The sequence below is a fragment of the Dromiciops gliroides genome, chromosome 5 (assembly GCF_019393635.1).
Source record: "Dromiciops gliroides isolate mDroGli1 chromosome 5, mDroGli1.pri, whole genome shotgun sequence".
Lineage (NCBI taxonomy): Eukaryota > Metazoa > Chordata > Mammalia > Microbiotheria > Microbiotheriidae > Dromiciops > Dromiciops gliroides.
The window spans coordinates 255,072,712-255,086,763 of NC_057865.1; the positions used below are offsets into that span (position 1 = coordinate 255,072,712).

Below are 14,052 nucleotides of genomic sequence, written 5' to 3' on the forward strand. Positions count from 1 at the left end.
AACCTACTGAGAAAGTATTCTTAGACTTCCAGACTGCTAAAGGGGTAGACTCAGGGGGGAAAAAAGTTAAGAATGCCTGGAGAGAGTTTATCAGTGGTATCATAGGTCTTATCTCTTATCTTCCTATATGTCTAAAACACCATGCTGGAGGTGTGTGTATGTGGAGGGGGGGGTCTAAAAAGACAAAGGGGAAACTCCTCCTCAGATATACTTCAAAGATGATGGAAGCCATTTTAATGTTTCCAGCTACTTGACCAAGGATTGCTCCCATTCAAAGTCTTGCTTTTTCCCCCCCTGTAACTTTATTCCTTTATCAGCTTTATGCTCTTAATACAGGATTCATTTCAAAGACTCTGGTCCTGTTTATAGCCCTAAATAAACTGCAGATGTACTCCCAACTGGCCAGGCAATTAAAGAACCTTTGGGGTGAGCAATATGGGCTTGTGCAAAATTTTTAAGAGAAACTTTTTCCCTAGGAAGGGTGGGGCTTTTAGGATTTGAGGTAGCAAGGACCCCCCAACAATCCCCCAAGGTCCCCAGACAAAAAGTATTAGGAAGCTATAACACTTACTGGACAGGCTGGTAGAATGTATTTAAAGCAAGGCCGCTTCCTCTAGGAGCTCATATGTAGTCCTAGCAGAGAGCTAACTCAGGCTAGAATCTAGCAACTAGATAATGACACATGGGCATGTGCCTTGAGTAACCCATTTTCCTAAAATTCAAAACACACAAACACAAGTTATCTGAATGTGGTCAAAGGGCTGGTTCTTGGGGCTCTGGCAACTGTCTGTTAATGGTTTCATTACCACTTTAATTACCATCCCCTTCCTCTACCCCACCCCACCCCCCACCTCCCCACCCAGGGTTACAATGATCTAGCTGCAAGCTTTCTGGAAGGCTTTTGTCACCGGTTTGTGTGAAGTTACTTAGGGATTGTGGGGTTAGAAATTTTACACTAGCAGGAGCAATTGTGGCTCCGGCAGCTGGGACGCATCTGTAACGGTGTAAGTTTGCTTGAAAGAAGAAAATGAGCAAACCCCAAGTCTTGCTTCTCTGTTATGTCTGTGGAAACACGGGGGTCAGAGCTAGAGACCAAGAAAAGTTAGACGGATTAGCCTAAGATCTGATTTTCTCTTTCATCCTTTCTCTCTCTCTCTCTCTCTCTCTCTCTCTCTCTCTCTCTCTCTCTCTCTCTCTCTCTCTCTCTCTCTCTCTCTCTCTCCCTTTTTCATGTCTTCTTTCCTTCTGGGGTTTGTTGAGGTCCCTTGATTTCAAATGCTAAAAGACATATTGATTCAAGCTCTAACTCATTTACTTGGTTGTTCTCGTTTTCACCATTTCTTTTAAGATGAGCAATGATATGCATTTAAGAAAGGCCTGATTTGTTAAAAAATCATCATTAAAGCAACTACTTTTAAAGATGACCTTTTCCAAGTCTTACTCAGAGGAGTTCTCAATCTAGCCCACCAAAAGATTTGAAAAGCTTAGAGTCCAATGCATTTCAGGTTTATGAAACTCATGCATTCTGCACACTTGTCTGAAGAATCACTGATGTTAAGGTTTTTGAAAGGAGAAATAACTGATTCAACAGTAGGGCCCTCTCCACATCCATAGAACTTCTGATTTTCTTTGTCCCAGGTCTAGGTTGTTTCATAGGGGGAAAATGAAGAAAGAAGGAAATTTCTTAAAGTTTAATTTTGGTTGTTGCTAGGATCACATTTAGAAATAATCTCATGGTTTAGTTAAATTGTAAGTGAAAGTGAGAAGACGAAAGGGGAGGGGTTGGGTGGGTGGGGAAGCCAGCCCCCATTAAAAAGAAATGCAGTAAAATCATTAACTAGTCAAAAGGAGCTGTAAACAGCAAATTGTCTCCTGGGGAAAGTAGGTTTGCCCAGACAGCCCCCAGTAGGGGTTGTGGTGGGATATGCTAATAATGAGTAGCCACTGTGGACCAGCCTCCCTCTCCGTGAATATATAAAGAGGCCATGCCTGCGAGTTAAGGACACTAGCCTCTCCCCTAGCTAATTGCTGAGGAAAATTGACCAAGTGGAACGCCAGAGTAACTTTCACTGGAGTCTCTCTCTCTGCAGTCCAGGTGCAACACCCCTCCCTCTCTCCTCTGGCAGAATGGAAATGATAGAGAGCTGCCAATTCTCCCCATCCGAATTCTTCTACGACAGCTCCTGCATCCCTTCTCCAGAAGGGGACTTCGGGGACGACTTTGAGTCCAGAATGACTTCATTCGGATCCCACAAAACAGACCTCCAAGGCTCGGACGAAGAGGAGCATGTGAGAGCCCCGACGGGTCACCACCAAGCCGGCCACTGCCTCATGTGGGCTTGCAAAGCCTGCAAGAGGAAGTCCACCACCATGGACAGGCGGAAGGCGGCCACCATGCGGGAAAGGCGGAGGCTGAAGAAGGTGAACCAGGCTTTTGAGACGCTTAAGAGGTGTACTACGGCCAATCCTAACCAGAGACTCCCCAAAGTGGAGATCCTCAGAAATGCCATTAGATACATCGAGAGCCTCCAAGAACTGCTGAGGGAACAGGTCGAAAACTACTACACTCTACCTGGGCAGAGCTGCTCTGAGCCCACCAGCCCCACTTCCAACTGCTCCGATGGGATGGTAAGTTCATACGTAGATGGTTGTCTCCCTTTCTTCTATTATTACTGTTCAAAATAAATGGAAAAAAATGCTAGAAAGGTGTTAGGTGGCTTGATTTTTTTTAAGCTCAGGGTGACTTTTAATATTGTGAAATTCTGAAAGGGCCCAGGTCTATGAAAATTATATGGTCCCGGTTTAGGAAAGCAGCCAGCCTGTTGTAGAGATTACTAGGCTGAAACTCAGAAAACCTGGCTGCTCATTGTTGCTCATCTCTTGTGACCTTAAGCTGCCCCGATTTGCTCATTTGCAAAATGGGGGTGGTGGTGGCGAACTAGATGTTCTCTAAGGTCTCTTCCAACTCTGACCCTGGGAGTCAACTGTTAGTATATGCAATTGCCATGTAATTGACACAACACTGTTTCCAAGGCAGTGGAGGACACCTCATTCAGCAAGGTGCTGCTTGCTAAGGTTGCTGCCAGGGAGAAAGCTCACAAAGTGGTCTTTGGGAGGAAGCAATGAAAAATTTTCTCCATCGTGGTCCATTTCCAAAAATGTAATTTAAGTCTGCCTTGCCACACACAGAGAACTAACGGGCAATCTCTGAAGCCTACATTGCCCATGTTTTTAATAACTTAATGAAGAAATGGAAAAAAAACAAAACCCTACCAACTCAAGCCATAACCCCTCCCCTGAGGAAGCCTGGCTCTGAGAAGTTGTTGATGCATTCTTTTCTGAGAGCGTTTGCTCCATCTGTGCCAGGTTTTAATGTGTTGTTGCCCTGGGAAAATGTTCTTTCACTAAATTAGGGTAGCTTCCTCATATGTCCATCTATTCTTCATGCATAAACCAATGACTATTGCAATCTCATCCCATCTCATCTCATCTTCTTTTTCTAACTCAATGTCTCTGTCTCTGTATCCCTCTACCTCTCATTCCTTCCCTTTCTCTTTTTCTTCTTTCTTTTTTTCCTTTTCTTTCTCCTCTCCTTTGTCCTTCTCCTCCACCTCTTTGCCCTAGCAATTTCACTAGGGTTCTACATTTCAAAAACAAATTTGAAGTAAGAGGTTGAGAAGGGTCAGCAGAAGTTATCTGACCCCTTGTTCAGAGTCCCAGGTTGACAGACAGTAAAACCTACTTTCTCTCTTGTGCTTTGCTTTTCTTAGGCTGAGTGCAACAGCCCCGTGTGGTCCAGAAGAAACAGTAGTTTTGACAGTGTCTACTGCCCTGATATGACAAATGGTAAGTGCTAATGGTCATAGGTGAGCTTCAAACCTAGTCAACTAAACAGCCCATACTGTGGACTAAGCGTTCTTAACCTCCATTGGATCCCTTGGGTAGTCTGTGAAGCCTATGAATCTCTTCTCAGAATAATGTTTTCCAATGCATAAAACAAAATACAGAAGATGACAAAGAAAACCAAACATATTGTAATACAGTTTAAAGAGTGCTGCTCTAAGCAAACCAAAACTTTTTCAGGTGTGACTTCTTCTAGTTTTTGTATTGGCTAAGACATGAATTGGTGAAATTTTGAGCTAAAAACAAACAAGCAAACAAACAAATGGAAACTCAACCCAACAGTGGCAAAAACTCTGTTCCCAGTCCCTCCCCATTACCCTCATCCTCAGCCATCAAAGACATGTATTTTAGCCTGAGTCACTCAGATATTTACTTCCAATTTATGCTTCTCTTTTTCTATGGCCACCTGACTTTTGAGTGTGGGAGGAAAGGATCAGGAGAGAGGGGGAGGGCAAAAGAGCCAATCTTTCTACCCATGTCTAATTCATAATGTATTTCTCTCTCATCCTCAGTTTCCTCCACGGACAAAAATTCCGCATTATCCAGTTTAGACTGCTTATCCAGCATAGTGGATAGGATCTCATCTTCTGATCAACCTATGTTGAATCTGCAGGACCCTGCTTCTCTCTCTCCAATCGACAGTACTGACTCTCAGCCAGAAACACCAGGGGCCCCTAATTCCAGGCTCATCTATCATGTGCTATGAACTCTGAGACTTGAGATTAATTCCACCAACTGATTTTTACCTCCAAGTACAGAATTAACAGGAAAGCCTGTTAGACCATGAAGCAGGAGGTTGTGCAAAGTTCCAAACTAAGACATTCTGTGTATAAATATTTTGTGTCAATTGTATATTTGTGAATACTATTTTGCCACTTTATAAGAAAATGTATTTAACTAAAAAGTCACCATCATATGAATGCTTTGTTTTTACTTTTGATATATATTTTAATATTATTATTCATAGCAGAAAGTTGTGGAGAGGAGTAACTTTCAGAATTACTTAAGTTATATTTTCATAAAAGTTGCTTATCAAAAACATTCTTTCATGGTTATTAGAACTGCCTTTTCTACTTTAAAAGATGGGTGGGATCAGTTACAGGAGACTAACCATTGTTCAATTTTGCTTGCTCCTAAAGTCAGTTTTATTCAATAAAAAGAAAAAAATACTGCCTAATATTATCTATTTTACTCTTTCATATGCAAAATGCATCTTTCTAATGTAAGAACAAATCAGTATTTTTGTGGATATTTTCAAGATATGAGAAACTTTGGAAGTGCCACTAAAAATAAAAATGTCTACTCACAGAAATATGTTGGTCTGATTCTTTGAAAGAACATGACAATTTCCAGAGGAATTAGCAAGAAATTGTACAAAGTCCTTTAAGTTGTGCTTACACAATACTAATACGTTAAAATATTAGACTAACTCTGGCATTTGGAATCTTGAGGACACTTTCTAAGTCCTGTTTACTTCATGATGATAAATGTCAATATGAAACCAATTAGGTCTTTCATAGCTATAGGATAGCTTTTCTCTAACTTGACATTTCTTAGGGAATGATAATTCTGCTATGGAAATGGAGATCTGCAGGTGATTTCACACTAATGACGTCTAAATTAACATGCAGAATTTATAGAATTCTGATGTTTGTAAAAGGCTATTAAAACATAAATTAGATGTTTTTGCTAAAGATACGGGTCAGTGAAGGACCTGGAGAAGGTATCATATGATGATGGATTTTTTTCAGGGATTGGGGAATGTTTGATGAGACTCTTTCAAGACATATTAGCTATCATTGAGAACTTGAGTAACAGAAGTCCTCGATAGGGTTTATTTGGCAACAGAATTAGGCAGAACTAGGGAAGAATTGGGAATAATGTGTGGAATTTACAAAGAAATGAATTTAAGCTTGAGATAAAGGAAAAATCTAGAAATCAAGACTGTCCCTAGATGGAGTGGGCTGCTTCTGTAAATGATGAGTTTACCTTTATCAAAGATATTCAGACAAAGGCTGCATGACCACTTCTCCGGTATGTTGTAGTGGAAATTCTCATTCACATACGGGCTGGAATAAGATGCTAGATTTAGAGTTGGGACAACTTTGAGGCCACGGAGTCCTGAAACACAGAGAGACTGAGTGACTCACTCAGGTCACACAGCAAATGTGTATCTAACAAAATGGCCGCTAAGGTCTCTTCCAAGTCTGAGATTCTGCGATTTTTTTTCTTTTCTGTTTATAAATAGATATGATTTTGAGATTGTTAACTTGTACACAAGAGCTACTACTATTGTTATTAAGGAGTTACATTTTTTGTATTTGTTTCCATATTGTTAAGACTAAAAGTTACCTGTAATAAAATCTGCCTAGGATGCCCCATCCATGAGTCAACAGTTTGAGAAGGTACTGCCCCCCACCAAATCGAAATCAATCTTTACTTGCATTAAGAGATGTATAATTTCTAGGAATAACAAAAAATGTTAAGCTTCTTTTGCTCTTATCTAGTCACAGTACAAATGGAGTATCCTGTTCAGGTAGGGGCAATGAATTATGAAAAGCACAATGTTAAACTAGAGATCACCCAGAGGAGGGAAACTGGAATTGTAAAGGACATTAAATTCATGCCATGTGAGAATTCCTTGAAGAAACCAGGGATATTTAGCCTGGAGAAAAGAATGCTTGGGTTAGGGGACATAGGAGCTATGTTCAAGTATTTGTAGGGTGATTGCTTGGAATAGGGACAGACAGGTTGTGCAGTGGGTAGAGCACCAGACCTGGAGTCAGGAAGATTCCTCTTCCTGAGTTCAAATCTGGCTTCAGACACTTACTGTGTCTGTGTGACCATGGGTAAGTCACTTAACCCTGTTTCTCCCAGTTTCCTCATCTGTAAAATTAATTGGAGGTGCTCGCTTCGGCAGCACATATACTAAAATTGGAACGATAAGAGAAGATTAGCATGGCCCCTGCGCAAGGATGACACGCAAATTCGTGAAGCGTTCAAAAAAAAATTAATTGGAGAAGGAAATGCCAAATAACTTCTGTATTTCTACCAAGAAAACCCCAAAAGGGGTCACAAAGAGTCAGCCATGACTCAACAACAACAACAACAACAACAGGTGGGAAAGATATTAAATTTATTCAGCATGCCCCTTACCCCCTATTCCATACACAAATCCAAAGGGAGAACTTGGAGCCATAGGTGGAAGTAATCAAGAAATACTTTTAAGGGGGCAGCTAGATGACAGAGTAGATAAAGCACCAGCCCTGCATTCAGGAGGACCTGAGTTCAAATCTGGCATCAGACACTTGACACTTACTAGCTGGGTAACCTTGGACAAGTCACTTAACCCCTACTACCCTGCATAAAAATACTTTCTCACAGAGGTGTCAAGTTGAATTCAGTAGGGAATAGTGAATGGTTTGTGTTGGGGAGAGGTGTGTGTATGTGTGTGTGTGTGTGTGTGTGTGAGAGAGAGAGAGACAGAGACAGAGACACACAGAGAGACAGAGAGACAGACAGAGACAGAGAGATATAGGAGAAAGAGAAAGAAAAAGAGACAGACACAGAAACTCATAGCCCAGAGGTAAAAATTAACATCCAATTATTTTTGTGTTTTCTTCTGTCAATACTTCAGTCACAGAGTTAAGCAGAATATTTTGTGGTTGTTTGCCCTTCATTTTTTTTTTTTGGCAGGGCAATGGGGGTTAAGTGACTTGCCCAGGGTCACACAGCTAGTAAGTGTCATGTGTCTGAGGCCGGATTTGAACTCAGGTACTCCTGAATCCAGGGCCAGTGCTCTATCCACTGTGCCACCTAGCTGCCCCTGCCCTTCATTTTTGAAGACCATGGCATCAGGGTGATGTCATGACTTGATGTGAATTGGATTTTAAGTAAGGGAGGGCTGTGCAAGGTCATCAACCACACTCTCTCCTCCAGAGCCATCTGGGTCCAGTGGCAAATTATATATCAGGATGACTGGAGATGAACCCAGAGGTTTTAAGGTAATTGGGATTAAGTGACTTGTCCAGGGTCACATAGCTAGTAAGTGTCTGATGCAAGATTGGAACTCAGGTCCTCCCAACTTCAGGGCCTGTGTCATTGTGTCACCTAGCTGAAAACAAACCTAAGATATAGAGGCAGATGAAATGCAGTTCAATTTCTTCATTCTACAAATGAAGAAACTGAGGTCTGGGGAGTTGGAACTGACTTGCCCAAGAAAAATAGCAGCAAGTAGTGGGAGCTGCAATTGGAACCTCCTGACTTCAAATCCAGCACTGTTTTTTTTTTTACTACATCTTTGCTGCTTCTTTAATAATTGTTTTCCTTCAAAAGAAAAAAAAGCAGAACAGTTAAATTAACAAATATGTTAGCACTTTTTGGTTAATCTAGTCAAAGAAATAATGCGATACATCAATATATTCCTTCAACACATAAAAATTATCTTTGTCTACCAAATTTCTTTGCCTTCTATTACATTACCACCTCTGTCTTAAATTTTCATTAATAACAACAACAACAATAATAATAATAATAATATTCTGTGCATACAACACTTTAAGGTTTGAAAAACAATGAATAGTTGACATTTTAAGCAAGTGTCATAGTAATGCAAAATATTTAATTGATGAGATTTCTGGTCCCCCATATTTCATATTTTGACAAATGCAACTAATGAAAACAAACTATAAAATTTGTGGCTGAGTGAACACCATTTACAGCATTGTAGAATAGAAATAGTACTTGGTATAGTGTTAGAAAATATTGGTTCAAATCCTGGCTCTGACATGTACTACATGTGTGACTATGGGGAAAATTATTTAACCTCTCTGGGCCTCAGTTTATCCTTATGTAAAATGAGGAATTTGGACCACATAGCTTTTCAAACCTATGTACCTATGAAATTGGAGATATGTCTTTTGCTAGTGAATAAAGTGCTCAACATTAATACACCACATTCTTCTTTTTGGCAGAGAGTCTTCTATCAATGGTCCTCTAAGGAGTGGGGTACCAACTTGCATTCCCATCCCAGAAGAATAGAAAAAGGAATGTAAAATATAAGTAGGGGAAGTATCAGAATGAGCCCCAAATAGTCCAGGACAAACAACTTGACTGCCTTTGCATCTGCCCAAATAATAAATCTTAATAAATGTTTGTTGATTGATAAACCACTCAAGGAAGGATCTATAACTGGCTAGTAGTACCCAGCAGTCATGAAGAAAGCACTTAGAAGCAACTACTATATTCTCCCCTTATCCTGAAGAATTTGATGGGTAGTAAAGTCCAAAAGAAATAGGGCCTGAGGAACTTGTTATTCAAAGCCTGGGAAGTGTATGTGTTTTTCAGTGCTCTTGGGGAAAATTGAATCCAGAGAGGGATGAATCTCTTTATAGTGCTGCTTAAACAAAGGTACCACATAATTTTGTATATTATTCCTATTGCTATTTTTCTTTTTTTAAAGGGACAATTAAGTTAAAATTAGTAGACACTTTATAGATCCCAGGGAGCGTCCTGTTCAAGATGGCATTCCAACAAACAGCAACTCAGAAATTGATACTTCCCAGAGCTTACTCTCCAGGGTTAGAAAAGTAAGGAGACTAAAGTGGTAACTTAATTCCCTGACTTGTGGAGGTGGTATTTCTGGGAATGATATTGAAGCACAGCTATTTGTGACTTCAGATAAGCCCTGCTGGATGGCAAAGAGTCCCCAGGCAAATTTCACAATCAAATGTGCTCACATTATCACACATATACACAAAAATCTCAGGAGCCCTAAATTTGCTTTTTCTTGGAGGTCTGATGAATGATTTGACTCCTAGAAATTGTCTACACTTGCTGAAGCAGTAGGGTTGAAAATTCAACACTTAGGAAGTGCTTCTGTTATTAATTTAGTTCTCTGTTTGTCCTTTAAACTTAGTTGCCTCATCTGTCAAATGGGGGAAATGATGACAAGATAGCTCATGACACTGCTGTGACCAATAAAAATAAGTAATTTCTCAAAGGGAAAGAATTATGAAAATTTTCCTTGAGCAAGGGGAAAACAGACCCTCTTTAAAGTCATGGCAGTTGAATTCAGACAAAGTGCTACTTGTATGCATGTATGCATACAAGCATGAATGAATAAAGGAATAAATGAAAAAAGAATACAAAATTAGAGATAAAGTATTACCTGATCTTCTTTCCTGATCTTTCACAGAAGCTGCTGGGAGGGATAAATCAGTAAAAGTAATTTGAATAGGAAGATAGCACTAAAAACTGGGAAGGCTCAAGAACAGTTTCACTAAGGAAACAGCTTGTGAGATGGACCTTGAAGGAAGATCAAAGCTCAGAGGCAGGTGAGGAGGAAATACATTCCAGACTTGGTGATGGCATATATGGACACAAAGAAACAGAAAATAAATTATTGAGTTTAGGAAACAGCTGATAGTTTAGTCTGGCTAGATTGTAGAATGCATAAAGAAGAGCAATTTGAAAATTAGCTGTAAAGGTAGGTTGGAGCCATATTGTGAAGAACTTTTAGGCTGTGGAGTTTGTATTTTATCTCAGAGGCTGTTGGGAGCCATTGAAGCTTTTTGCTTAGGGGAGTGATCTGCATTTTAGGAGCTATATTTTGGCAGCTGGGAAAGGGATCATTTATGGAGAGAATAGACTGAAAACAAGAAGACCAATTAGGAAACTAGTCATAGAATTAAAGCTGGAAACGCCCTTAAAGGGCTCAAAAAAGTTCAATTCATTCATTCATTAAACATTTAGTAAGTACCTACTATGTGGAAGGGACTATGGATACAAAAAAAAGCAAAAGACTGTCCCTACCCTCAAGGAACTTACAATCCAATAGGGTAAGCAAAAAGCAACTATATACAAAATAAGCTATAAAGGGTATTTACCTTTTTTAATATGGGGAAATGAGGGTAAAGTGACTTGGCCAGGGTCACATAGCTAGTATGTGTCAAGTGTCTAAGGCCAGATTTGAACTCAGATTCTACTGATTCCAGGGCTGGTGCTTTATCCACTGCACTAGCTAGCAACCCCCATATAAAGAATATTTAGAAGAAAGCTTTAAAATACCAAAGGGGCTCTCTAACTAGATGGCCAGATATAGCTAAATGAAGCTAAGGAATCCTGGGACTCATCCATCCATCCATCCATCCATCCATCCATCCATCCATCCATCCATCCATCCATCCATCCATCCATCCATCCATCCATCCATCCATCCATCCATCCATCCATCCATTCCCCTATGGTAGAAGCTGTTTAGAGGCTGAAGGCCAGCAGATGGCAGCATAGAGCAGCAGCAGCTCAGCAGAAACCCCCAGAATAAAGCTGTTGAACAAAATCTCCTAACCCAGAGTAGCCAAGAAAGGTGTAATCATATCCTCTAAGAACACCAAAAACTCAACAGCGTCAGAAGAGTGAGTTATTCCAACAACACATGTTTTCCTGTCACATGTAATCCTTGCATGTTCCTCTTCACGTGTTCCTTAGCCACGTGTGTATCATAAGGGTCTGCCCTTCTGTGGTTGTATCCCCTCCCCTACTAATAGTCTAATCATTTGTGCAAGAGTGCACTCCTCCACATATGGAGAGAACATCCTTGTCAATTATTTTGCTAGTTCATTTTATTAAGTGCACTTAAAAAATTAATGTGTCTTCTGGTGGTCTAGTAAAGGGAAACATAAACATGGGGGCTTATAAGAAAAGGTTTTGAGTGGATGTTGACCCAAAACATATCTAGAATGTGGGGATGTTTTCTAGGATCTGTGTTTGGGGATGGGAAACTGAGAGCTCTACAGTTGCTTAAAAATAATTCACTCTCTATATAATCCTCATCATCCTTTTAGATAATAAAATGCCATCATTTCAAACTGGGTCTCAGTTTCCTCATCTGTGAAAGGGTATAGATCATATGACTTGTTGCTGATCATATGTCCCTGTTGCTGAGATAGAGATGAAGTATGTGCCTTTTAAAAATACTTTTGTTCCTTCTCTTAATAAGTAGAAGTACCTAAAAGGAATAGCTGTGGAGGAGAGGCTGTCTTTCTTCCCCCAGTGAAAGGGAAAATTCCTTTTTTCCCCCTTTGGGAAAAAACCTGAGAAGATAGTGAATGAGCTGAGAACTACTTGCTAAATAAGAAATTTGTAGCAATTAGAGGATTCTCTCTTACAAAAAAAATCAGCAGATTCTTTTTGGCTCAGGAGTCAAGCATGAATCTCCAAAACTGTTAAAGGAAAATGGCATCCCCAATTGAGAAATGGTCAAAGGATATGAACAGGCAGTTTTCTGATGAAGAAACCAAAGCTATATATTCCCATATGAAAAAATGCTCTAAATCTCTAATGATTAGAGAGATGCAAATTAAAACAACTCTGAGGTACCACCTGACACCTATCAGATTGGCTAAAATGATAAAAAAGGAAGATAATAAATGTTGGAGAGGCTGTGGGAAAATTGGAACACTAATGCATTGTTGGTGGAGCTGTGAACTGATCCAACCATTCTGGAGAGCAATTTGGAATTATGCCCAAAGGGTGATAAAGCTGTGCATACCCTTTGACCCAGCAATTCCACTTTTAGGTCTTTTCCCCAAAGAAATCATGGAAGGGGGAAAGGGACCCACATGTACAAAAATATTTATAGCTGCTCTTTACGTGGTGGCAAAGAATTGGAAGTTGAGGGGGTGCCCATAAATTGGGGAATGGCTGGACAATTTGTGGTATATGAATACAATGGAGTGCTGTTGTGCTGTAGGAAATGATGAGCAGGAGGAGTTCAGAGAAACCTGGAGGGTCTTACGTGAGCTGATGATGAGTGAGATGAGCAGAACCAGAAGAACATTGTACACAGTATCATCAACATTGAGTATTGACCTACATATTCTTCTCACCAATGCAATGGTACAGAAGAGTTCCAGGGAACTCATGATAGAAGAGGATCTCCAAATCCAAGAAAAAAAAAAAAGAACTGTGGAGTATAGATGCTGATTGAACCATACTATTTCTTTTGTTTTGGGCGCTGTTGTTTTTTTTTTTTTTGAGGTTTTGCATCACTGCTCTGATTTTTTCTCTTGTAACAGGATTAATGCAGAAATAGGATTAATGTTATTATGTGTATATATATATATGTGCGTATATATCTATATGTATATGTATATAGATATATAGATATATAGATATAACCTATATTGGATTGCCTGCTGTCTAGGGGAGGGAGGGAGAAAAATCTGAAATTGTAAAGGTTGTATAAACGAAAGTTGAGAACTATCTTTACATGTAACGGAAAAATAAAATACCTTATATAAAAAAAAAGGAAATGGCATAAAAGAGTGATCACCCCTCCTCACTGGAACAAAATCCAAACCTCTGCTCCCCTGCAAGTTAGACTAGATTTATGTTCTTAAAAGATATTAAGAACATTCTTTATGCTATCAGAAAAACCCAGAAAGACCTTCCTGAGCTGATGCAATGTGAAATGTACAGTGTACAAAATAACAGCAATACTGTAAGATGATCTGCTGTGAATGACTTGCTTATTTTCAGCACTGCAATGATCCAAGACAACGCTGAAGGTCCTATGAAAAATGCAGTCCATCTACAGAGAGAGAACTGATGGTGTATACACACTGAAGCATATTTTTTTTGTTTGTTAGTTCCTTTATCTGAAGTTTTGTTTTTGTCTGTTTTCTTTCACAACCTGCCTAATGTGGAAAAGTTTTGCATGACTGCTCATGTATAGTTTATATTGAATTGCTTGAGTTCTTGAGGGGGATGAGGGTGCAAGAGAACTTGGAATACAAAAGTGTTTGGGGGGGTTGTTGGTCTTTTTGTTGTTGTTTTGGGGTTTTTTTTGGGGGGGGGTTGGTAAGGCAATTTAAGTGACTTGTCCAGGGTCACACAGCTAGTAAGTGTTAAATGTCTAAGGCCGAATTTGAACTCAGGTCCTCCTGACTCCAGGATTGGGGATCTATCCACTGCACCACCTAGCTGCCCCAATACAAAGTTTTAAAAAGAAAATTTGATGGCAAAATTTGCATTTACATGTAATTTGGGAAAATAAAATTTAATGGGATAAGAAAAATAATAAAATAAAAAGAACATCCTTGAGACTTGATTGACTCAGGAGACTAAAAGGTCAGGCTGTTGATGGAA

General features: G+C 39.7%; 1 protein-coding gene, 1 long non-coding RNA gene and 1 other non-coding gene across 3 annotated transcripts in view; 2 read left to right on the top strand and 1 right to left on the bottom strand.

Moving 5' to 3' along the window:
* Nucleotides 1-2,023: 2,023 nt before the first annotated feature.
* On the top strand, nt 2,024-5,163 carry MYF5 (myogenic factor 5). Its single transcript, XM_043967887.1, has 3 exons — nt 2,024-2,628; nt 3,771-3,846; nt 4,416-5,163. The coding sequence occupies exons 1-3, from the start codon at nt 2,128-2,130 to the stop codon at nt 4,607-4,609; spliced, it is 771 nt and encodes a 256-aa protein (XP_043823822.1). The 5' UTR covers nt 2,024-2,127; the 3' UTR covers nt 4,610-5,163.
* Nucleotides 2,496-14,052, bottom strand: part of LOC122729171 — a 31,500-nt gene continuing 19,943 nt past the window's right edge. Inside the window, exons 3-4 of the long non-coding RNA XR_006353311.1 lie at nt 5,893-6,024; nt 2,496-2,672 (exon numbers count right to left, since the gene is read on the bottom strand). This is a non-coding gene — a long non-coding RNA (uncharacterized LOC122729171). The remainder of the gene's footprint in view (nt 2,673-5,892; nt 6,025-14,052) is intronic.
* Nucleotides 6,808-6,913, top strand: LOC122730179. Its single transcript, XR_006353393.1, has one exon. It is a non-coding gene; the product is annotated as a U6 spliceosomal RNA (small nuclear RNA).

Bases quoted from the DNA above. Each gene is read 5' to 3' on its own strand.
- MYF5 (XM_043967887.1), top strand. From the start codon at position 2,128: ATGGAAATGATAGAGAGCTGCCAATTCTCCCCATCCGAATTCTTCTAC. The intron at 2,629-3,770 runs GTAAGTTCATAC...TGCTTTTCTTAG, and splicing joins CCAACTGCTCCGATGGGATG to GCTGAGTGCAACAGCCCCGT. The intron at 3,847-4,415 runs GTAAGTGCTAAT...TCTCATCCTCAG, and splicing joins CTGCCCTGATATGACAAATG to TTTCCTCCACGGACAAAAAT.